Genomic DNA, 24,051 nt, shown 5'->3' on the forward strand with positions numbered 1-24,051 from the left:
TCAGAGAATATCTTGTTCATGTGGTGAAAAACACCAGCAGCGATCACCACCAGCCAGGCAGCTGCTAGCAATTGTCACGTAGGGTCTGCAGAGAAAAGTGAAAGACTAATACAGCAGTCTTCATGTTTCTCTTGTATGTGACATTCCTAATTCATCCAAAGACATTGGCCCAAAACACACACCTTTGTGTGCGAAAAAAGGAAGAGTTGAAAAATTAGAGAACAATATCAAATCTACTCTCAGAGAAAACCACACTGTGCGTGTTGTTTTTCATAAGTGTGGGAAAAGAAAATCTAGAGATAGGAACAACTTTCTTATGAACTCAGTTCCATAGCAATCATTTGTTTATTAGAAAAATTTATTCAGCATAGATATGCAACACACACAGAGATGTGAAAATAAGACTGTTCAATAACTAATTGGAAAACACAGATGTCTACTTAAGCAGAGTCCAGAAACCTGCAAGTTCAGTCTATGTCCCAAAGATCATGTCCCATGCTACATGACCAGCGCTTGAATTTTGATTGCATGAAGTGGGGAGTACCTCCTTTTGGTTACCAAACCAGTTGTTGCATCATTTTCTTAAGCCACCACCTACAATGTACCATTCGATATAGGAAGGAGAGGTAAGCTATGGTTCAGCTTCTCCTGAATGCTTCCACGGCCAAAGCCTCTACCAGTAGCACTCAGCTACAGAAGAAGCAAAGCAACTATCCTCTTCTGGAGACAACCCAGCCTACAGCCAACACAGCAGCACAGCAGGAAGATACGAACCCCTGTGAAGTAGGGAAATGGCAAAGTACCTGACATGCATCAGGTACAGCCTGTGCTTACCTTTAAAATACCAGGGTGTTTATGTTGTGTTTGGAAGCGGACAATGGGCATCTCTGTGCAGTGAGACAGCCTGGTGATGTAAAGACATCAGCTGTGCTTATTTCCACATCAAGCTCACCAGCTCAAGTGATGAATTAAAACAGCTCTACAACCATCACAGGGGCTGTGAAGCATTGCAAGTCTGAACCCAATACCAATTTGCTGCAAGTTGGAAACTGCCCTCTGCTGAGCTGCCCCACAATAACAAAAAAGACATACACACACAAAAAACAGACTGTAGGATCAGCTGTAGCTGTACTTGAACCTTTGAGTGCTCCTGTAGCTTCCTAGTTCCTAAGCAACCAGTCTGACTCAAGCAAGCTGCTTCCAATACCTCTGGCCATTGCAGGGAGGAAACGCCCCAGCCCCTTTTTCTCTCCATCCCAACCAGTTTCAACAAGTAGATCTTACCGGTTTGTTTAATCTTTTCTCCCTCTTGAAGCAGCTGCAGGCCACGCTGCTTTAAAGCTCATACCCCAAATAAATAGTTTGCTGCCTTTCCATGAGATCTGGGAATGAAAAAACCCAAATGCTGAGTTGAGAGGGAAGCACCACAAGTCTCCAAAAACACATTAAGTGCATGACACTGAAATCCCAGAGGGCTCATAAGGTATAAACTCTGTACCGGGCACAATCAGAGAGAAGAGATAGTTTAGGAACTGAACTCATACACAACCCACTGCAAATTTAAGGCACTCCTGTATTGTTCCTGTTTTCAAGCCCTAAGCTCTTCAATTTTACCAAAATTCCTACTCCAAAGGAAATTAATTTTTCTTCTTCAGCACCTCAGCATGAAAAGTATAGATCCATCAACATCACAGTTCCACTAGGGAAGCCTCTCTGAGGTCAGATACATAAAGTTCAGCCAAATCATTTTATAGAAACCAAAACTTGGTGGACTTGAGCAGTGTTAGGTTTATGGTTTGCCTCAATGAGCTAAAGGTCTTTTCCAACCTAAATGAGTCTATGTTTCCCTCTCCTTTCTAGGGGATCCCTTCCTCCACGTACAAAAAGATTCTCTCACAAACACTACACACAACACAGTGAATCACACGGTACTCCATCTATTTTGGAGATAAAGACTTGATCCATCTGAATAAAAATTTTAAAATCCAAAATTCCCCTAAGTCCTGCATATTTCAAACCTCAAATTTCAGTTCTGCACACTTGTTGCAAGGAAAAGGCCCATTTTCAGGCTGCTTTCCCACAGCTTAGTACAGGGTTGTTGAAAGAAGAGATGCAAGGAAGAACCAAAGCTAAGCATTTGCACTTGTAAACACAGTCTATATGCTGACAGTGACAGAGCAATAGTGAATGGGAATGACCCATTCCAAGAACCACATGCGAATATGCGACTGCAGACTGATTCAAACATCTAATTTCAGTGAGTACACTGCCTACTTGCCCCTTTATTGGGATTATGACCCCCACAATGCAGAGGCAAAAACCAAACATATTAAGTTCTCTGTTCATGCAAGTCAGTGTCCCGTACTGTATCACAAACCCAGCTTTACTGGTGCTTTTAACAAAACACACTAGATGTGAACTCAGGCAACTAAGGAGCTGGTTCACACTCACTTCTACAATCTCTGCTACTGGGACAGGGTGAAGAAGAAGCAAGCAAGTGCAGCCAGACCCAAGGCCAACAGCTTTGAGCCCTGGGATGATCTCTCTGCAGTTTACTAAATGAGCTAGGTCTGTAAGAACTTACACTAGAATGGAATTAAACAAAAGAGGAGTGATACTCATTTGTCAAGTAAATCCAGCTGGTGACTTTCAAAGACTGAAAACAGTGATCTGTGAAATGAAATTGCTTTTCAAGTAACAATTTTTTTTCTTTTTCTCAAATAACTACCTTACAGGTCTGTCTCCCTGCTTCCTCCCCACCCCCCAATGGCACTGGGAAGCTGCTTCAGTTCCTGTTTTGTACCGCTCTTCCTCCTACTACACACCACCTTCAGCTTCTACCAACAAACCTCAGTATTTAAATGGGCACCGGTGACATCTAGTGGCTCGCTAAGAATTTGCTTTCCTAAACTTCCAGTCGTCATTTATTTCCAGAGACAAAACACACAGCTCTCAGCGTTTCAGTCAACTGCTTCCAACCACACAGACCAACAGCAAGTGCATCCGTAATTCTCTACACACTCTTCCATAGCACCCAGTGACCGTTGTCTCCCCAGCTCGCAGCATTTCCCCAATCCCTTGTTTGAAGCCTAGGAGAGATGAGGTAGTAGGCACAAGTTTGCTTGACACCTTCCCCACACCAGTAAATTTCTATTTAGGTCCAGATAATAGGTTCTGGTTGCAGAGGACTGGGGACTCCCACTCGCCCTTTAGGTTATGCCCTTCTCCAGCTGCACAGATTTAATGGCAGAGGTTATTCATGCTGACAAGGCCAAGGCCCAAGGCCATACCACTTGTAACACCTGGTACACAGTTCATTTACATCTAAATAAAAAAACCATACAAATGACTGATTTCTGAAATGTAACTGTGCTGAGATTACAAGGGGAAAAGATAAAAACGCTATTCTGAAAGCAAAGAGGAAGAGATCTTGCAGATTAGAATTATGAGAGAACAGTAAGCAGTTCACTTCCCCTCAGCCACCCCCAAAAAACCCTCTTACCTTTTTCAGAGCGATACTGAAAACTGCCAAGCAGCAGACGAGCGGTCACTGAAACTTTTGAAGCATGTGACAAGGTATGGGAAGTTCAGAAGGTGTTTTATGTAGCTTCCTGTACTACTAACACTAGCTATTTAATCACTGCTCAAGTCTGTGCAGCCATTAACACTCAGTAAAGAGTTGGAACAAGTATTAGAAGTGTCTCCAAGAAAACCCCACCAAACCTTGAAATTGCCTCCTGCATCAGAATGAACTGAAGGGCTGAAAAACTGACACTTGCCTTCAACCAGAAACTGGTTTGGGTGGGGGGCTACTGCTGCTTTGTAATGACAGACAGAGCCTTAAATATCATGCTGTTTACATGACATGATGATGATTCAGGAATGGTCAATTAAAACAGATCTAGTGCTGAACTTCACAAGACATCACATTTAGTTTTTATCACAAATTCTTCTGGGAGACCCATCAACTTACAAAGCAAAAGGCTACCCAGAGCCAAAGAACACCACAGAATGCAGGGGTTTCTGAACCACTGCTCGATGGAACCCTTGAAACACTGGTACCTGGTCAGGCAGCAACAAACACTACAGGTGGTAACAAGACTGCCTATCCCATGGCTCCAACAATGAAAACAGGATTTTCAAAACTCAGGTCTTGCTGCTGACAGCTCTGGGGTTTATTATTCATGTTATTTTACACAGATAAAATTCATTCATTCCAGGCTGAAACTCCCAACAAAAGCATGGAAGTTCTTCTGGAGCTCTGAGCAGTTACCAAAATTCTTGAAGGAATAAATTTATATTCACTTTCAAGGACTTGAAGAGCCATTCCTACAACCCTACGAAGAGGGTGAGTAGCAGATTCAGAGAGGTACTCAAGAAAAGCACATACATTTGTGTGAAACCTCTGAGGAGGTTTTTCAGAAGACAACACTTTTTCTTGCCTTACTTAGAAGAATCACAGTTTTTCATTTAGATCATTCCATTCTTCTACCAATTACTAACTTTGTGAGTCAGCCCCGAACAGCAGAACTTCACTAAGATTTCAGTTTCTTCAAGAATAAAACAAGGAAGCCTTGCTAAATTGCTAAAGAAACTGGTTTGTTCCCTCACCCACAATGTAGCGATCGCCACCTTCTGGGAAGAATTTTCCAAGTCAGAGCAACAGACAGAAGCACTGACCTGCAGCCACCTCCAGAAAGCATCAAACACTGGCAGGAAGGCCTGGTTGCAAGGTCCCGGTCTCAAGCAGCAAAGCAAATTTCACATCAGCTGAACTTTGCTGTAGTCTACCCTTGAAGGAATCTACGAGTAGATCTCTAGCCCGATGCTCAAGTGCAGCCTGAAGAGGACCAGAGCAGAACAAGTGGGCTGCGCTCCTGCATGCAAAGTATCCACTGAAACCTTACTACATCAATTTCAGTGTGGAGGGAAGACAAAGCCAAGATCACTATACCAAGGTGGTCATAGTAGAAATAGAATGGAGAGAGGGAGGAAAGGGTGGACAGGCTAGGAAGTACTCCCAGAAACAATACCTAGAGAAAACTCAAACATTTGGGCTTGTGGGAAAGAAAATTATACACCTTGGATTCCAGGCAAATAACTCAAGTGTATTATGAGACACTCCGGCTCGAGAATTATACACATTTTTATGTTGCATTGGGTAGAAACATGAGTATCTGTAGCATGATGTTTACAAAACAGATATGCAAGATCATCTGTCCTTTCGTGTTCTTTCCGTGTACATGGTTACAGACTCTTAGCAAAAAAGAAACAGAAGGCAATTCTAGCTTTTGAAGTGATGAGTGATGACTAGACTGCTTAGTGTCCTTCACTACTTTTCCCTTTAAGCTTGTCTTCACCACAACAAATACCGTACAACAGGGAAGACAAATCACAGGCTGTTCCCAATTCCTCCTGGGCAAGGCACTCCATTAGCTTCACACCAACAATCTCAGAAGAACTGCAGGTAGCAGACATCTGCTAGTATATTCCAGTAGGTTAGATTTCACTACTGTCCAAATTCTTAGACAGCCACAGCTATTTCTCCCCATTTTTCAAGACTAGTTCCTGTAATCCTGAAAACAAGACCCCACTACTCCTTCCTTAGAGTTCCAGAAAAGCCTCGGTGTTCCTGCTTCTGGAGGCTATATTCCCACCACGTTATGTGTCACAAGCTTTGAAGAAAACCTCTCTGGTGCACTGAGAGTTACAGATTTGCAAGACTACAGCCAGCTTTGCATCTCCTCTTCATACTTTTGGGGGTCAATAAAAGGCTTGTCAATGGACCGGATCATCAGCTCACCACAGTACACACATTCAGCTGCCACAATATCATCAATGTCAGCTTTGATCTGCTCCCGGCTCTGCTGCCCCTTCCCCAAGCTAATGGTATCTGCATCCTTGGGACGATGGTGGGTCTTGGAAGGCTGACTGGTAGCTGCCAGCTTCTTCTGAAGATCTTCAAGTTTTGCCTGCTTATAGGCAGGAAGGTTTGGGAAAACTGCTTGGAGGAGACAGTCATAGTGAAACATGTGACCACACAGGAAGAGGTAAAAAGGGCGGTTTAGAAGTGGAAAATCACATGCAGCACATTTTTCCTGAGGCTCCACAGAGCCATACTTATTTCTCATTTCCTGGATGTCCTCTCGGATTCTCTTGGCACTCTGTGTGGCTTCCTCCATCTCCCTTTTCAGCTCCTCAATGTGCTTATTGTAGTCCTCCAGGGAGTTACAGATTGCTTCCTTGAAATGGTCAATAGTGACAAAGTCTGGAAAGAACGGCAGGACGTCTTCAATCTTGAGCAGGGCACAGCTGGAGAGGCAGGCCATGGCCTTCTTGACATCCTTCTCCTCCTGAACAACATGCCGAGCAATCTTCAACCAAAGCTTCTTTCGGAGTTCCTCGTCATCTTCAGGCAGATCTGCACAGGACTTGGCAAGATCAACATCCACCTAGAAGTTGGACAGAAAAGGAGTTGGACAGAAAGAGAGTTAAGCTTCCCTCTTCGACTTCAAACTCTGCTGTCTGTTATAGGAGGCATCAAAAGCAGGCTTCTATTGCCATCTCATTGCCTAGAGCTGCAGTACTGGCCTGCTCCTTGTTATGTCAAACACCTCTCCAGCAGTATTCCTCCCTGAAGATCTGCTTGCTACCCATCAGAAAACAGCAAAGCCCAGCACTGTATAAGGGTAAACCCATGTTACAGTACCTTTGCTAGTAACACATTTCAGCAAACACATACCAATGCCAACTGATTCCTGAAGGTTGGACTAACTGATAAAGGCATTCTTCTGAGATAATTATCATAGGTAGGAATAACAAGCAATTAGAATCTTGAAAAATAGCTCTACAAGCCTTGCACAAATGCAGATATGTTAAAGGTAATTGATGTTAGAGTCTGAGCTTAAGACAGACAGTAGTCCCCTGTGTACTTTCCATGCCTCTACCCTCAATTATGGCTCATCACAATCAGCTGTCTACTTAAAACAACTGCAAAAGCACAGGAGTATGTGAACAGGGATGGGTCTTTCTTCCTTGAGTTAGCTGCACAGCTCCTGGACCAATGAGTCTGTCCAGTTCCTCTCAATGCTTAGTTGTTCAAGGTAACTTGACCAAACTACACTCCTTTCCACATCATGGCACACATGCACAGGCACACCCATACCTGCAAGGCGAGATCCACAGCCTCCTCATACAATTCCATCACTTTGTAAATATGGACACATGCACGGTGGTGCCCATGCTCCGCACACAGGCGCAGTGCGTACTTCAGGTCATAGTGGATCCTGTTTGGGTTTGTTCCTGCCTGCTCCAGGTATGACAGCAGCGAGTCCGGCCGACACAAAGCGTAAAGAGACAACAGGTAGTTGTGAATGGCTTGCTGGGTTTCCTCCAACTGATAGACACAGAACTCCATGTATCTGATGGCTTCATTGATCTGCTGGGTGCTGGCACTCTGGCTGTAGTTAACAAGGGCTGGAATGAGGTTCCTCGCATCCAGCCTAGAGCCCATAGAAATCCAAGCATCAACTACCTTCTTGGGAATGTGCTGGATGAGGACTGGAGAGAACTTGTAGAACAGCTTCTCGTCTCTGTGCCTGGACAGCACATTTAGAGCTTCATCATACTCATCGTGCTGGCAGTGGTGAGCTACCACACGCTCGTAGTCCTGCATGATGACTGCAAAGTAAACCATGTGCTCTGTGTCCCCATGGCTTGCCAACAGCTCATAAATGGATGCTCGGTTATTAAACAGACAGTCTTTGTTTTTAGGGCTGCTGAGGAAGGTGCGGAACTTCTCCCGCGTATCTAGGTAGAGATTTCGTTGCGAGGGATCTCCTTCCAATATACCCAGCCAGTTCAGGTACAGCTCTGTTAACCATGTGGTCAGTAAAGTAGTCTGTGTTTTCTCAGAAGGCTTTAGGTTGCTCAGCTTCTTAATCAGGAACTCCATCAGGGCCTCTTCTTGCTTGGCTTCAATGAACTTGAGGGCAATTTCCTCAAAGTAGTTCTGGGTCAGCGCGTAACATTTGGCACTGTCTAGATACCTCTTGTTTTGGAAGCAGTGCTCTGCCTCTTTTGCAAGGACAATATCTAGGCATTCCGGACGGTCTTTACAATACTCTTTGGCTAAATCAAATTTGTTCATATTCATATACATTTTCCACACATCTCTAGATTCCCGCTGGACGTGGTAGCGGAAGACAACTTTCTCAGTGTGGATCCAGATCTGCTGGACCGTGGGATCTTTGATCATACGTGTCAATAAGCCAAATTTCTCCAGGAACAGATCTTGAAAAACAACCTGCCCGTTCAGAGTGCATACAGCCTTCACCCGATCAGGCAGCAGCAACAGGAAGTGGAACTGGGTAAGTACAATAGATATTGGCTTGTTCACAGTTATGTCAATATCAGAAGGATAAACCCAGACCCGTTCATCACTCAAAATTGAATCAGGACGGCTGTAATCCAGCGTACCATATAAAACACCATTTCCCATCATCCAGGCAAAGGAACGTGGGTTGGAGCGCAGTTTTGGGGTGTAAAAGGCTATCTCACTGAAACCGAAGCTGGCTGGAAACTCGCGGAAGCTGGGCAAATGGTCAGCATGCAGAGCAAATATGGAACTGAAGCCTTGCTGCTCTGTCCCTTCAGGTACTTTGCCAACAAACTGGAAGAGCCTCTTTCGAGTGGTGGCTATAATAAAAAATTTCCCTTCTAACCCTCGTTCAATCTCCAGGCAGCAGACTGGGGCAGGTCCTGATTCCTCCTCCAGTGTGTAGACCTGTCGGAAATACTGGTCCGGATTAGTGCTGAAGAGGCTGCCTTCACTGACAGAGATTTCAGCCTCATAGATCTGTCCCTGGGCTGTGCCCACCAGGATGGGCCCAGTGTTGGTCTCTGAACCAAGGAATTTGTTCCAGCCTACGCTTTCAATCAAGTGGCCTTTCCAGCGGGATAGCGCTCGCACTTTCTGAACACTTCTGTTCAGGTAAAGGCATTCACTGGTGTTCAGAGCAATCAGGAGATGAGAGCCTGCCAACAGGAGAGGGGTATAGGAAGGAGAAGGAGAGAACAAATTAAGACCATGCCTAAGCAAGCCAAATTCCTGAGGCTTCTAAATCCTCACATTTGATAAACTCCCATATCAACATCCTTAATCCAAGACTTTTCCAGGCATTCATAGGAATGTGGGGAATTTCCATGCTGGAACAGAACGATAGTCCATATGCTGTAAACTTAAATCACTAGTCACAGATGCTTCAGCAAGAAGGTATTCTTCCATTTCAATAAATATTTTAGGGACAAACAGTTCCCAGAATTCTCTCCTATCCCCAGCAGTTGGTGACAGATACAAGCATCTCTTTCCAAAGTTTTGTTGTGGGTTGCATTGGTTCTTTTTAATCAGCCAAGGCTACAACGAGCTGCAGATGTTTTACAGTCCTTTTAAAAACTTCTTATCTAAATAAATACAGCATAGGGTGCCTGCAAAGATTTCCTTTTATTGGCTTTAGCAGCATTTCTCAGAACAGCCTTATCATGTGTGTTGACTTCAGCGAGTTCAAAAGAAACAACAGACACACAACAAGCCAGTGTCTTTCTAATAGCACAGGGGCAAATCAGTGGGCAGGGCCCCTGGGCAACAGAGTCCTGCCCACAGAAGAACCACCTGGCCTCCTGATTCACAGAGCACAAAGAACTCCTCTGCCAACACTTGTTACGTACATGCAACTGCATCTGCTTCCAACCACTGCCTGTAAATAAATATACATAGTCTGCTGCCTCACCTGTGTGGTCCAAAAACATCTTGTAGACTTTGGCTTCATCTTTGCGTCCCAGCTCCACCTGATTAGGTTCATCTGGCTTCCCAAGATCAATCCTGCAAAGAGAAAGCATGCTTCCAACAGGAGTTCATACAGGCATAATTGCTTACCGTTTTACACATCGGGCTCACGGCTTCTTCACCCAGTTTATAAATTCTCTAGGTATTTAAGAAAACAAAAGGTGGGGAAAACATACAATAGCTTCAGGCTCTGGCAGCATTACCTGAGAAGGGTGTCTTTGCCAAGGCTCATACACAGCTGGTTAGAGGAGACCACTAAACTGTTAATTTTCTCTGGAGGAGCAAAATCAATCCTTTGCTTGTTAAATATTGGTGTTTCCTTCTCCAGTCGAGCATTCACATATCCTGGGAAAAAAACAAACAAACCCAAAAAGTAAAACAAAGCCCCACAACCACCCCACCCCACTATAATAAAAAATGAGTTACAACACTAGAATGATCTTCCGCTGCTCTGAGTTTTACTGGAAAGGGAGTGTGCTCCTTACAGCATGACCACAGAGTGCAGCACTCAGATAGATAGATAGATAGATAGATAGATAGATATCAGGAAAGAAAAGCAGTAGTACACTTTACTGTCTTCTCACAAGCATTAATTTGAAAGGATACCGATTTCCAGGGAAAACTTCAAAAACGTCACAGAAATCGCATAAAAACCTGAAAATGATGATTAGAATCACAAAGTAATTTGTTTTCCTTGGTTAGCAGTTTAAGTCAGGAAAGAATGGCTATATTACTTAAGACACAAAGAGGGGCTCTGGTTTGACACTCTCATACAAGCTACACAGGAGATCACTGAGGCATTAATTGCAGTATATTTCTTTCTTATTCCATGTTGGAATTGAGTGAGATACCATACCTGACATCCATCATTTACAAGAAAAAGTTATTTTTAAAGCCATGTTGGGGTTTTGTTGTATCCACATAGCAGACAGAGAAGTCTGTTGGATTATTTGCTGCACAGAACACAGTTGGAGGTCACAATGATGCTTTTACCATAATAACCCTGCCCACCAACCATAACACTATCCAAATTGTAACCTTCCAGTTGTTGCTGGAAGACATGTGAGCTGCTCATTAGAACCAAAACAATAACCAAGACCTGGTGACTGCTGAATCAATGCTCAAAACTTGGCATGAATTGCTTCCTGTGCCAAACCCATTCAGATTGGCCTACTGTTTCATGGTAAATCCCAAGATGGAGCCAGACTAACCTAATAATCAGATCCTTTCAAAAACCACGCCTGAATTATAAGAAATGCCCAATTAAGTTAACACTAGAGTTAAGGGTTGAAGTTTGATGAGATATGGCCACCCTACAGGACACATACTGTGCCTGAAGCCCAAGCAAGCAAACTTTACAAATCAATAAACTGAAAAAGGGAGTGTGTACAACCAGAGTATGTGACTAAGTTCATGTGACTAAGTAAGAATTCAGCTGGTCGGTTTAGCCCAAACCAACTTGGGAAATGTGACATCCATAGGAAGGCCTGTTGAGGTATTGCTTGTAGAGGAGATCTAGGTGGGAAAGGCAGAGAATGGAGAAGTGTGACTTGAGAGAAGTGACAGTTCTGCGTAAATGTTAATAAATAAATATTAGAAACCTGTTACTTTTTAAAAAATCTCCAGTGCAGATGGGCAAAGCACAAGTTCAAACTCTGAAACTCATTCTGTTGGCTACAAGAAAGGCAAAAAAGCCCAGCAGTGGGCAAGCAGTCAACAAGCTGCAACTTCTAGGACAGTTGAACCTGTAACACCATGTGGCAGCACAGAGAAGCAGCACGTCAGATTTAGTTTTCATTAACAACATGTATACACCTGCACCCAAAACCAGAGGACTTGCAGAGACCGTAACGTTCTATTCCTACATAAGGACAGCACTCTTCATGGTCTTTCTATGAGGAAGCAAAAAACTGCAAAAGAGCCCAAATACCATAGAATCATTCAGGTTGGAAAGGGCCTTCAAGATCACCAAGTCCAACCGTAAGCCTAGCACTGCCAACTCCACTACTAAACCATGTCCCTGGGCATCACATCTACACATCTTCTAAACACCTCCAGGGATGGTGACTCAAACTACCTCCCTGGGCAGCCTGTTCCAATGCTTGATGACCCTTTTGGTTAATCCTAAAATCCAATCTAAACCTCCCCTGGCACAACTTGAAGGTCCTCTTGTCTTATCATTTGTTACTTGGGAGAAGAAACCAACATCCATCCGGCCACAACCTCCTTTCAGGTAGTTGTGGAGAGCGATGAGGTCTTCGCTGAGCCTTGTTTTCTCCAGGTGGATGATGGCTTCCTTAGTCCCGCTGGCCACACTGTTTCTGAGACAAGCCAGGATGCTATTGGCCTTCTCAACCACCTGGGCACACTGCTGGCTCATGTTCAGACAGCTTTTGACCAACAGCCCCAGGTCCCTTTCCACCAGACAGCTTTCCAGACACTCTTACCCTAACTGCTAGTGTTGCAGGGGGTTGTTATGACTCATGTGCAGGACTCACTCAGCCTTGTTGAGCCTGATACAATTGACTTCAGCCCACTGATCCAGACTGTCCAGATCCCTCTGTAGAGCCTTCCTACCCTCAAGCAGACCAACACTTCCACATAACTTTGTGTTGTCTGCAAAATTACTGAGGGCACACTCAACCCCTTCATCCAGGTCACTGATAAAGATATTAAACAGCACTGGCCCCAGCACAGAGACCTCGTGACCAGTCACCAGCTAGATTTACCTCCGTTCACAACAAGCCTTTGGGCCTGGCCATCGAGCCACCTTTTCACCCAGCAAAGAGTAGGCCTGTCCAAGCCACGAGCAGCCAGTTTCTCCACAAAACGCTGTGGGAAACGGTGTCAAAGGCTTAACTAAAGTCCAGGGAGACAACATCCATAGCCTTTCCCTCATTCATTAATCTGTTCACCTTGTCATAGAAGAAGAGCAGGTCAGCCAAGCAGGACCCGCCTTGCATAAACCCATGCTGGCTGAGCCTGATCACCCAGATGTCCTGTACATGCCATGTGATGTCACTCAAAATGACCTGCTCCATAGCATTCCCTGTCAGGCTGACAGGCCTGTAGCTCCCCAGATCACCGTGCAGATGGGTGTCATATTTGCTAACTTCCCGTCAACTGGAGCCTTCCCAGTTAGCCAGGACTGCTGGTAAATGCTGGAAAGTGGCTTGGTGAGCATTCCTAAAGGCTCCCTCAGTACCCTTGGGTGCTTTCCATCCAGCCCCACAGACTTGTGTGTCTAAGTGGTGTAACAGGTTGCTAACCATTCTCCTTGGATTCTGCTCCACATCCCTGTCTTCCTGCTCAGGGGGCTGGGTACCTAAAGAACAACTAGTCCTACTATTAAAGCCTGAGGCAAAGAAGCCATTAAGTACCTCAGCCTTTTCTTCACCCTCTGTCACTGTTTCTCTCCCACATCCAATAAAGGATGGAAGCTCTTCTTAGCCCTCCTTTTGTTGCTAATGCATTTATAGAAACAATTTTAATTGCATTTTATGGCAGTAGCCAGAATAAATTTAAGATGGGCTTTGGCTTCTAATTTTCTCCCTGCATAACCTCACAACACCCTCAACCCTCCTGAGTTGCCTGCCCCTTCTTCCAAAGGCCATGAAGTCTCCTTTTATTTCCTGAGTTCCAGACAAAGCTATCTGTTCAGCCATGCCAGTTTTCTTCCCTGCCGGTTCATCTCTTGGCACATGGAGATTGCCTGACACCTTCAACATTTCCTTCTCAAAGACTGTCCAGCCTTTCTGAAATCCTTTATCCTCCAAGGACTGCCCTCCATGGTACTCTGTCAACCAGGCTCCTAAACAGGCCTAAGTCTGTCCTCCAGAAGTCCAAGAAAACCGTTCTGGTGACCACCCATCCTTACTTCTCTGAGAATCAAAAGCTTTACCATTTCATGATCTCTGTGCCCAAGACAGTGTCCAACTGTCACATCACCCACAGTCCTTCTCTGTTCATGAACAACAGGTCTGGTGGGGCACCGTCCCTAGTTAGCTCACCCACCGGCTGTGGCGGGAAGTTACCTTCCACACGCTCCAGGAACCCCCTGGGCTGTTTCTTATCAGCTGCATTTTATTTCCAGCAGATGACTGGCATGTTGAAGTCCCCCATGAGAACAAGGGCTAGTGATCACAAGACTTCTCCCAGCTGCTTACAGACTATTTATTCTGCTTCTTCATCCTGGTTGGGTGGTCTTTGACAGCATCCCACAATATCTGCCTTGTTGGCACTCAACCCTAACTCCACCAGTGTCAAGCTCTGGAGAAGCAGAACACTCCCTAACATACTGGGCTACGCCATATGCCAGTGAACTGCAAAATAAGGCAGCGTTCATATAAAACTGAAGCCAAGAGATGATACTCATTAGCAAAATCCTGGAACACACGTACATCCACAAACAGATCTTATCACAAAGTTTCACCCACATTTGTCCCATGAGATAAGTTTTCCCATAAGCACAAAGCCTTACATAACCCTCTGACAAAGAAAATAGCAGAGGATCTCAGTCTGACCACACTACGTCAAGCTAAAAAGCAAGACAGATTGACACATTGCCAGGTTAACCCAGCTGCCTCTCTCCACATGTGAGTGAAGGATTTCTTAAGCAAGCAGATCCATGCAGCAGTTACCCTGGACAGGAAGATTACAACCCAAAAGAGCTATAGCAAGTTATGGCCATTCATGGTCGATGCAGCCAGCTAGAAGGATGTAAACTTACAGTGAAAAGAAACCTGGAATTGCATCTCAGAAAACAGACTGCTTCCATCCTAAGGAGCACAGGCCTGACACTCTCTAAGCCTGGGAATTACAGCACCATTTCAAAGCACACTAAGTACCTATAATATCCCCCAAATTATCCTGAAAAATCTAATTTCAGCCATTTTGGTGCTGAAAAGGTTAGTGTAATAGTGGAAAGCAGCCCGCCAGCACTACAAATCCTTAAATTACCTACTCCACTTGTGCCTCCTCTTTGCCTCTGTCACCAGACCAGCTGTGGGATCTTTAAAGGATTCTTGTTTTCGAGCAAAGATGTACATGGAGGAACAGACAAAGCAAGCACAGTCTGGGTAGGCAGCCTTTTGCTCAGCACATGTTTTCTTACACACTGATCCATATCTTAAACATTCCCCACTTAGGCAAACACATGTTCCTTCCAATTCTTCCCAGTTAGGCAAAACAGATATTCTTCATTTCAGATTAAGGAACTGCAATGCCATGGCTTAAATTTTCTGGTACAAATCGCAGTTCAAAGCTTGAAGACAAAACTTCCAAACCACAGATTCACAGGATGTCCCAGCTAACCAACAAACATAAACACATCCTTACACATATGAAAAGGAAGGATTACTCTGATGGGAAAAACCCACATAGCAACAGATGACCAAGTCACATTCATTTAGGCAATCTTGAGTATTTTTCAGGTTGCCAATGAGCAAAACAAGACTGATAGACAACAAGGAAACCCACACACAGGAAGGAAAAGGAAGAACTACCACCCACATACATGTAGGAGTTTTGAGTTAGGATGAGCTGTTTGTTTGGTTTTTGTTTATTTGGGGTTTATTCAGTCATAATTCAAACCAGTGGATTGGATTCCAGCATTTGGGACTCTTTAGGACTGTGTTCATTAAAATTATAACAACTGTAGGAACATCAACATGAACATAAGGATTTTAGCTACCATCCATAACAGAAGGATGCACTTATTTAGCTTACAGTTCTCTATACAGAGGAGATACATATACAATACACAGAAGAACATTTCACAGTGAGGGTGACAGAGCCCTGGGACAGGCTGCCTGGGGGGGTGTGGAGTCTCCATCTCTGGAGATATTCAAGACCCGTCTGGATGTCTCCCTGTGCAACCTGTCCTATGGAACCTGCTTTGGCAGGGGGGTTGGACTCGATGGTCTCTGGAGGTCCCTTTCAACCTCTACAGTTCTGTGATTCTGTGAGATGTCTATTTTATACCAAGAATTGAAAAGAATTTCTTTTCTTTTCAAGAATTTCATCCTGGCCCCAATGGACCATTTCTGTTCAGGAGAGATTCTACTGCAGCATTTCCCACCCTGATTTCTAGACAAATCTCCCTTTTCCCTTAGAGCTTTCAATCTCTTCAAAGAGTTAAGCTCACCAACATCATCTAAGTCTAGAGGATCAACGTAGGCCTTTTCATGCTGAAACTGTAGTACTTTAGGTTGGCAACAGTCATAGCTTGGTTACCTAGACCTTTGAGAAACAGCACCTGCAGTTTAACAAGCACAGGGAATGACTAATGAAGCAGAGGACTAAGTTTTAACCTCTTCCAGAATTTCCAACCTAACCTTTGGGACTGCTTTAAGGAGGTTAACTAAATAGTTAGCTTACATCTTTTTTCTGAAATCAATTTGCTTAGACTTCAGACTGCCTACAACTTCTACCAGCCTAAACTTTGTTCAAAATCATCACTGCTGTCTGAATTAAAAATAATTAAAATCCTGATTAGGTTGTGGCTTTGCAATTAAGCAGTTTCCAAAATGTCCTTTGTCAGCAATCCTCAGCAAACAGGCGGATTTCTCAACTGTAAGACAGGCATGACTGAAGACAGTGTTGCAGCAGTCAGGAAGAAAAGCTGAGTCCTTGAAAATTTATTTTTGGTAACACAGTTTGTCCCAACACCGTTTTGCACAACACCTATTCAGGACACTCACTCTTTATCTAACATTCCACAACAAAATAACTATGCACATTGAAACAAACACAGGGTATGTATCCACGTCAGTACCTAGACTCCGAGTAATCCTGCCTGCGTATTTATACCCAGTAGTATACACAGAATCACAGAGAATCCCTAGGTACCCATCCTCTACTAAACCATATCCCTGAGCACATCATCTGCCCATCTTTTAAACACATCCAGGGTTGGTGACTCAAACCCCTCCCTGGGCAGCCTGTTCCAGTGCCTAATAACTCTTTCCATGAAGAACTTTTTCCTAATGTCTAATCTGAACCTGCCCTGGCACAGCTTTGTGCCATTTCCCCTTGTCCTATCACCTGTCACTTGGGTGAAGAGACCAACACCCACCTCTCAACACCCTCCTGTCAGGTAATTGTAGGTAGCAATAAGGTCCCCCCTCAGCCTCCTCTTCTCCAGGCTAAACACCCCCAGCTCCCTCAGCCACTCCTCATAAGTTTTGCTCTCCAGCCCCTTCACCAGCCTGGCTGCCCTTCTCAACACAGTATAATTCATCAGTTCTTTACAACATATAGAATAAACCTCACAACCTGGTTTCCTCAAAGGGGAAAGAGCGTATCCATGCATTTCACATCTCAGTGACCCAAAAATGCCAGATCTGTGTAGCAGCTGGTACTACCACAACAGCACCCAGGAGAACACCATCCTCTCGTAACCTGTATTTCTCCTCCACACGCAAAATGTTATGAGGTTGCATCTAATAGGGAACAATTATTGAACCTAATAAACCTTTATCCTGGGAAATACCTCCCATTTGTTTGCTTTCTCTCACATGCAAGAAACAGCTGACTGGTCATCACACTGATTGCACACCTTCCTGAATAGTGCAGGACACCAAAGCTTCACAGACGTTGACAGAAGCATTTAATAACAATACAGACTGCCTTCTTAGCAACCTTCTTCAGCAGTAACTTTTGTCATCATGTAGCTAGCCTAAAGGAAGCACTTCAAACAATGAAGCCTTTGGTAAACTACCCCTCAGTTAGGAAAGTAACCACGCACAAGAGTGACTGTGCACACGGCCTGAATGCTGTGGCTCTAACAGTTGGGTTCTTCAGAGAGGGGGGGAAAAACTAAAAAAAATAAACTGATGAGATGGTCCCAGACAACTACCACTGCTCTGAACTGAATACTGCTGAGGTGTGGTTATAATTTGTGACTATAAAGACACGTCCCTTCACGTACACGTGTTTCCAACACTCCATGGCACAAGGGGGTATGGTCTTATGAAGCCCTCCCACAGGTAACCAGCATCTCAGCTTTGCTAAGATGACCCTACATCAAACCATCTCACACAGTAAACGATGGTAAAATGAAACGCAGCTGAGCACCATGCCACACAGGCTGCAACACACCTCTCAGTGCAAGCGTTCCCGCAGCCTGCCGCACCCTACTCCCCATCCCGCCCCCAAGTAACGCGCTGACACCCTGCCCTGCCCCCCCGGCAGGAAGACTCCCACACACAGGAGCCCCCGCCGAGGGGCTAACGGCGGGAGCAGGCCCCCAGCCAGGCGAGCACTGGGCCTAGGCCTCCGCTACGGGAGGCACGACGTGCCATGGGCCCGGCTAGAACCACAGCGCCGCGCTGCCCCCAGGGGCCGGCCCGGGCACCTACCGGAATGCGGGATGCCCACGCTGGCGCGGCTTTGCTGCACGGAGGCGGAGCGGTACAAGGAATCTTCATACTCGTCCAGAATGGACGCCATGGCCGCCACCGCCACCGCCACCCCCAGACCCGCCGGCTGCTTCCGCCACCGCTCAGCTGACCTCAGCCACGTGACCGCTCGACAGCGCGACGCAACGCACCGCGCCTGCGCCCCGAGCCCGCCTTCCCCTGAGGGAAGGGGCCAGCTCTCCTCAAGTGCCGGGGGGAGTTCCTCACGCAGAGGACTGCAGCCCCAACCTTCTCGTCCCTCATAGCACCCTGAAGGCCCTTATCGGCCTGTACCCTTGCTGCCGGCAAGGCTTGCAGAGCCTGCGCATCCCTACGGTGCAGGTGGCTCCTCTGCACTGCCATTGCAGCCGTGCAGGTGTGATACTGCACCTGGGAGCGAGTGCCCCAGCACAGCGCCTGCGACCAGTAACAGGCTGGTTTAAGCACCCCAGCATGCACCCCCACATTGTGGTTCTGCTGCTGCCCTGCATGGGAAAGTCTTGATGGTTATTGCGGCAAAGCACGTGGGGGTGTGTTGTAAGGCTGCGCTTGCATGGCGCTAGCTTTGCTTGGCAAGCACATCTCAGCTTTCCAGACTTGGCACATTGGATTCCACTTCTGCGGCACTAAACAGCACTTCAGAGCTGGATCTGTTGTTCTGATTATGCCAACAAGTGTCAGTAACACCCATACCCTCTAGATTAAACTAGCAAAATTTATAGTAATAGCATTTACCAAAAGACTGGTCTCTTGCACAACACTTTCTGGGTCTCATCCTGTTAAAAATGGGGGTGGCCATCACCTATGAGGGTGGCGAGGCACTGGAATGGGTTGCCTAGAGAGGTGGTGGAGGCCCCATCCCTGGAGACATTCGAGATCAGGCTTGGAGAAGGTCTGAGCAATCCCATCTAGTTAAAGGTGTTCCTGCTTACTGCAGGGGCGTTAGACTAGGTGGCCTTTAAAGGTCCCTTCCAACCTAAGGCATTCTGTGATTCTATTCTATGAATACAGGTGTACATAACTGTATCTATACTATATATTCTATGCAATCTTCACAACACTTTCTGGGAAGAACAGAGAAATACTGTCCCATGGGGTGCAGGGTAGATCCATTACAAGCTAAAGGAGGGCTTCCCAAATTTAGCTTGCACATTAGGTGGCCATGAGGCACCCGCAGTAGCAGTGGTGCGCAGTCAGCTTTGCACAGACACAAACATACATCTCCTTTAACCCTGCTCTGTTCCTGGGCACCTCGCTCCCATAATCTAGGGCTCTGGTCTGCATCGTTCAGCCTCAGGCCTTCTCCCCAGCGCTGAGCTGGACGTGCAGGTCCCACGCTAGCTGGGTCCCTGGAGGCTCCCATGGCATGCCTCTGCGGGGTCACCTCTGTCTGCTTAGCTAAAAACATGAGATTGCTCTTCCTGACTCAGCCTGCCTGCAAGTGCTGGCAGGAGCCGAGTCCCAGCCCCAGCCTCTGCCGTTTACCCTCTTTATGTGGCAGCTCTGAGCCAAAACAACAAAACCACATTCCTTTGCTCTCCATTCATCCAGATCATCATAAACAGCAACTGTTCCCTTTCAGCTTCTCAAAAGGTACACACAAATTACATGAGGTTTAGGGTAATGAGGTAGGAAGGGACTGCTTGAACTATCAGATCCATTCTCCCACCTGTGTAGATACCACATCATATAGTCCTTTCTCTGTTCCTATCAAGCTCTGTCTGAAAGCGTGGGTATTTTTTCCCATCTGCTCCAGCTCATTCCCATTCCACATGCTGATTACTGTCGTGACCTCAAGCTCCAATTTCCAGTCTAATGTAAGCTGTGGCTAGTCTGAATCAATTTCTTCTTGTTCAAACGCTGTCCCTCAGTGTAAAGGACATTCTAGGGCATTAATTGTCTGCAAAAATCACCACAAATCACAGCCTTCTTTCAGATGTACCAAATCCAGGATTTACCAAACCGTTTTTGCCTCTCTCCTCTTAAAAAGAGGAGACACTTCTTTTCCTGAAGCGTCCGAATAGTCCTCCACATCAGCTGCAGCTTCGCCTCATGTTGATGTAAACAGGGGTGAACACAGTTTGACCCCTCGCTTGAGATGAGAATAGAACAGAAATCCTTGTGCATGAAATATTTGCGCATGAGGTCTCCCCCTGTTGCCTTCTACAATGCTGCTTACACTTTTTCTCTGTTTAGGTATATTTTTAGCAGGAGAAAACTGAAGGATTATTTAGCAAGGGGGAAATGAACTCTCAAAATGTATCTGGAAATTAGACTAAATTGAAAGTTGTGCCAATTTTTTCAGTGCCCAGCTCTATGGGGTGTTTCCATTCAAAGACAAGATCAGGATATATATTTATAATATATTTTGCCTTGGTTAGGCCCAGAAATAGAAGAGATATTCTCTCTTATTTTGGCAAATACTATTGCGAGTAAGGACTGATACCTCATGAAAACCTTTGTCTGAATTTAGAATGGTTAAATTGGAAGCCAGATCCTCATTATATTTGGAAATGAAACATCAGCCTAAAACTAATCCAGGCCCATGAGCCTGCTCTGTCCATCTGCACTATCATCTGCTGTGGTTATTTAATTTACAAACATGTGCAATAATTAAATCCCAGTGATGCATTCACAGATTTCATACTCTGAAAAGAAGGGGAGAGCAAAAGTTGCTGGCAAAAGATTTATTAGGTCTTTGATTCACCAGGAGTATGTGGAGGTTCAGATGATTCTATTTTGTGTGTAGCAGTGCTGTTAAGTCCATAAGAGGGACTTGTGGCAGAGAATCAAGTGATTTCAGTGATGTTTGGATTGGAAATCTAAACTCTGGTCTTGCTGTGGTCACACTTGCAGTAATTTTGGCTTAAAACAGTTAACATTTTCTCCAATCTGTGGATTTAGCTACTGACATCTAGATGCTGTCTGACGTGAATCTCTTCAGCTGCCTTGAGGAACAAGTTCTAGATAATGGCATTGACAGACATATACTGGGCCCAAGGACCAGATTCCCTGCAGATTAAGCCTGTCTAAATTTGGGCTTCCACAAGACTATGTCTCTGTCACTCCTGGCTGCCCTGTCCTACCCATGCTTTGTGCTAGCATTAGTGCATGTATGGCTATGGAGTGAGGCAGTTCATTGCCCTGCAGCAGACAGCTCTCTGATCCACAATCTAAACATGAATGCTGGTGCAGAAGAGAGGGTGGGAAGGGCTGTGGGAAGAGGTGAAGGCAGAACAAAGGCAGCTCAGATTGAATTGACTTCAACTGCCCCTGAGATAGTCTAATGACACAGTTATAATTTGAATTAAACTTCCTCACAGATTTCCACTCAAGACATACATTGATCATCACTCCATCTCACTGTAAATAGAATATTCCTCCACTGCCTTCATAAAAGCTATAGGCAAATAAGTGTATTACCCCAAATGCCTCAATAAGATGCCAACAAAGATGGCACAGCCGGGCTCTCAGACACCTGTGTACCTGCTTTAAGGAACGTGCTGCTGATACCAATGTCCCCCACACAATCAAGAGTCCTTCTCCCAAGAGTGACACTTCCTTCCTCGGTGACAGGCAGTGTCTTTGAGTGATAGCTTGCAGATTTACTCCAGCAAAAGAAAATACCATGGCCGTGAACTGGAACCTACATGGGAAGCCATACAGCAATTATAATCCACACTGGAAGAAATCAAGCCTCAAAATGAGTTGGCCAGAGCTCACCTTCTGGCTATTAACCAAGGCCCCAAGCTCTCCAAACTCGCTTCCTGCAGACCAGCATCGCTGAGTGAAATCGTATTATGCCAGAGCAGCGATGGCAGACCTGACTGCCACAGCTCCTCTGACACCTTAAGAAGTTTTCCCACTACACATGTAGTGCCCTTCAGGAAGCACACCTGGTAACCTCACGGAAACTCCCCGGTCATATCCCATCAGCCCTAGACTGAGCATCCATGCACCAGAGAGAAAGGGCAGCAACGTGCTTTTGCAGTGAGAAAACCTTTTTCCCACCACCAGCACCCTGTGACTAATCGCATCACCAGCACCCTGTGACTAATCCCTCCGTTCTGGTCCTCAAGAAAGGTCTAGAAATGATAAGGCTGAGAACTGAGACTGGTAACTTGGCAGAGACAGTGGTCTTACAGCATTTTATGGTTTTCCTAGCAATCCCTCTTTAACCCAGCCACTCACTGTTAGGGTGTTACCTGCCTGCCTCTCCCTGTTTCACATGGGGAATATGAACCTTATCACCTTATTACCTCCCTCACTCTCCCAGATAAGTGTTAACTCCTCTTTTCACATAAAGTGTCTAATTGATTGACATAATTCAATTACACTGAGAGCACTGTCTCCCAGCCTATCCTTAGTCTGAAGTTTCCTGTTTCAGTTTCAAATAAAGGGCTGTGAGTACCTTGAGCTTTGCCTGCTTTTTCACATTTATCAGCTGATTTATTAAACGATGGACTTCTCCAGCAGATGGCAACACACTTCTGGATTGTTTACAGAACATCTGAGAGGCAGGACTCGTTCCTCTGCAAGTCTCTCAGGGGATGAATTTGTCTCTGAGAAAGGGACTGAGTACAATATAGGTGCTTGCTTTTCCTTGGACCATTTAAGAAAATATTTTTGAAGCTAGTGACGTTGTAATTTATCTTTTATTTATCATTCTGTAATCTTAAAACGTAATAAAAGATTATTGATGTAGCTCTTTACCTCTGTGCCGTATCTCTGCATCCCCCCACAGCATTGTTTTTATTTCCAAAGAGGAATAAAGAAGTTCAGAGGGCAGGATACTGGGAGCTGTACTCTCACATCATTTCTCTCCTTTAGTTTCCTAAGAGGCATTCCCAACTCACAGCACTCCGGTGCACACTGGAAATACCCATTAGCTGCCATAGAATCAATTATTTTTACTACTGTGGACTTAGAAACTACGGAGCTCCTATCAATGAAGAGTTTTATGTGGCAAAACAAATACTAGGATCTTTCTTCCTTCAATTTCAGCTGTAGTGATTTTTCTGCAAAGAGCCTGATTTTTCCACTGACTTGTGCATTGGGGCTATTTCTGCCTTTGCAAGGTTGACAGAAAACGGTACAAAGAAGCTTTTGACATCACTTCCTGCAAGTTGCAGTGACTAGAAGAGGTATACCACAAGGGAAAACCGGGCTCCGGCTCTTGTCTTCACCCTTTTGTCTGTAGCTTCTTTTAAGTGGTAATTAAGCTTGATTTTATGCTTGATTTTTTTTCCCAGGGAGGATGTGCACTTAGGTGCTTGAAAAAAATGCCAGGTGACTCAGCACTGGTTGTCTCACTGCTTGTGATTAGGAAGGCGACCGGCCGGGCAGCGGCTGTATCTCAAGTTTTTCAGGGTATCTCTTGGCATCACAGCATGTGGTTTGCTCTGGCACCTGCACTCAAGTTTACCCCCTCTCTCAGTCCAGATCCCCACCCGTCTGCTCTGGTGGGTGATGGCATCATTGCCTGTTCTCACCATCCACCCATTTTTTCCTGCTTCCTCGCAGTAGCACTGTGAAAGGATTCCGAAATGTGATCCGAGGGCATCGTTTGCAAAGGGAGTGTACTGACATACACAGCCCACTTGTACAAATGCAGGAAAAGCCGAAGGCCAGGTTCCCTCACTACCGTGTTACGGGTCCTAATAAATTTTCCTCTCTCCTGTGGTAAGAAGGGGGGGCTGCTATTTTTAAAACCCAGCTCTGCCAATTCTCACAACACGCAATGCTTATTCTGAGGCAATGTGAGTAGCTCAGGAGGCTTTGCAGGAGGCTACGGTAGTGGCTCCCGTT

The 24,051-nt window shown here is 45.3% G+C and overlaps 1 protein-coding gene across 1 annotated transcript; it reads right to left on the minus strand.

Annotated features, from left to right (window-relative positions):
- Positions 1-5,094: 5,094 nt before the first annotated feature.
- Positions 5,095-18,295, minus strand: VPS18 (VPS18 core subunit of CORVET and HOPS complexes; the record flags this gene model as incomplete). The annotated part of the gene is made up of 5 exons (XM_084263454.1): positions 5,095-6,452; positions 7,166-9,036; positions 9,789-9,880; positions 10,048-10,189; positions 18,205-18,295. The coding sequence occupies 5 exons, from the start codon at positions 18,293-18,295 to the stop codon at positions 5,724-5,726; spliced, it is 2,925 nt and encodes a 974-aa protein (XP_084119580.1). The 3' UTR covers positions 5,095-5,723.
- Positions 18,296-24,051: the final 5,756 nt, after the last annotated feature.

This window comes from Gallinula chloropus (genome assembly GCF_964237585.1).
Source record: "Gallinula chloropus genome assembly, chromosome: 4".
In the NCBI taxonomy this organism is placed as follows: domain Eukaryota; kingdom Metazoa; phylum Chordata; class Aves; order Gruiformes; family Rallidae; genus Gallinula; species Gallinula chloropus.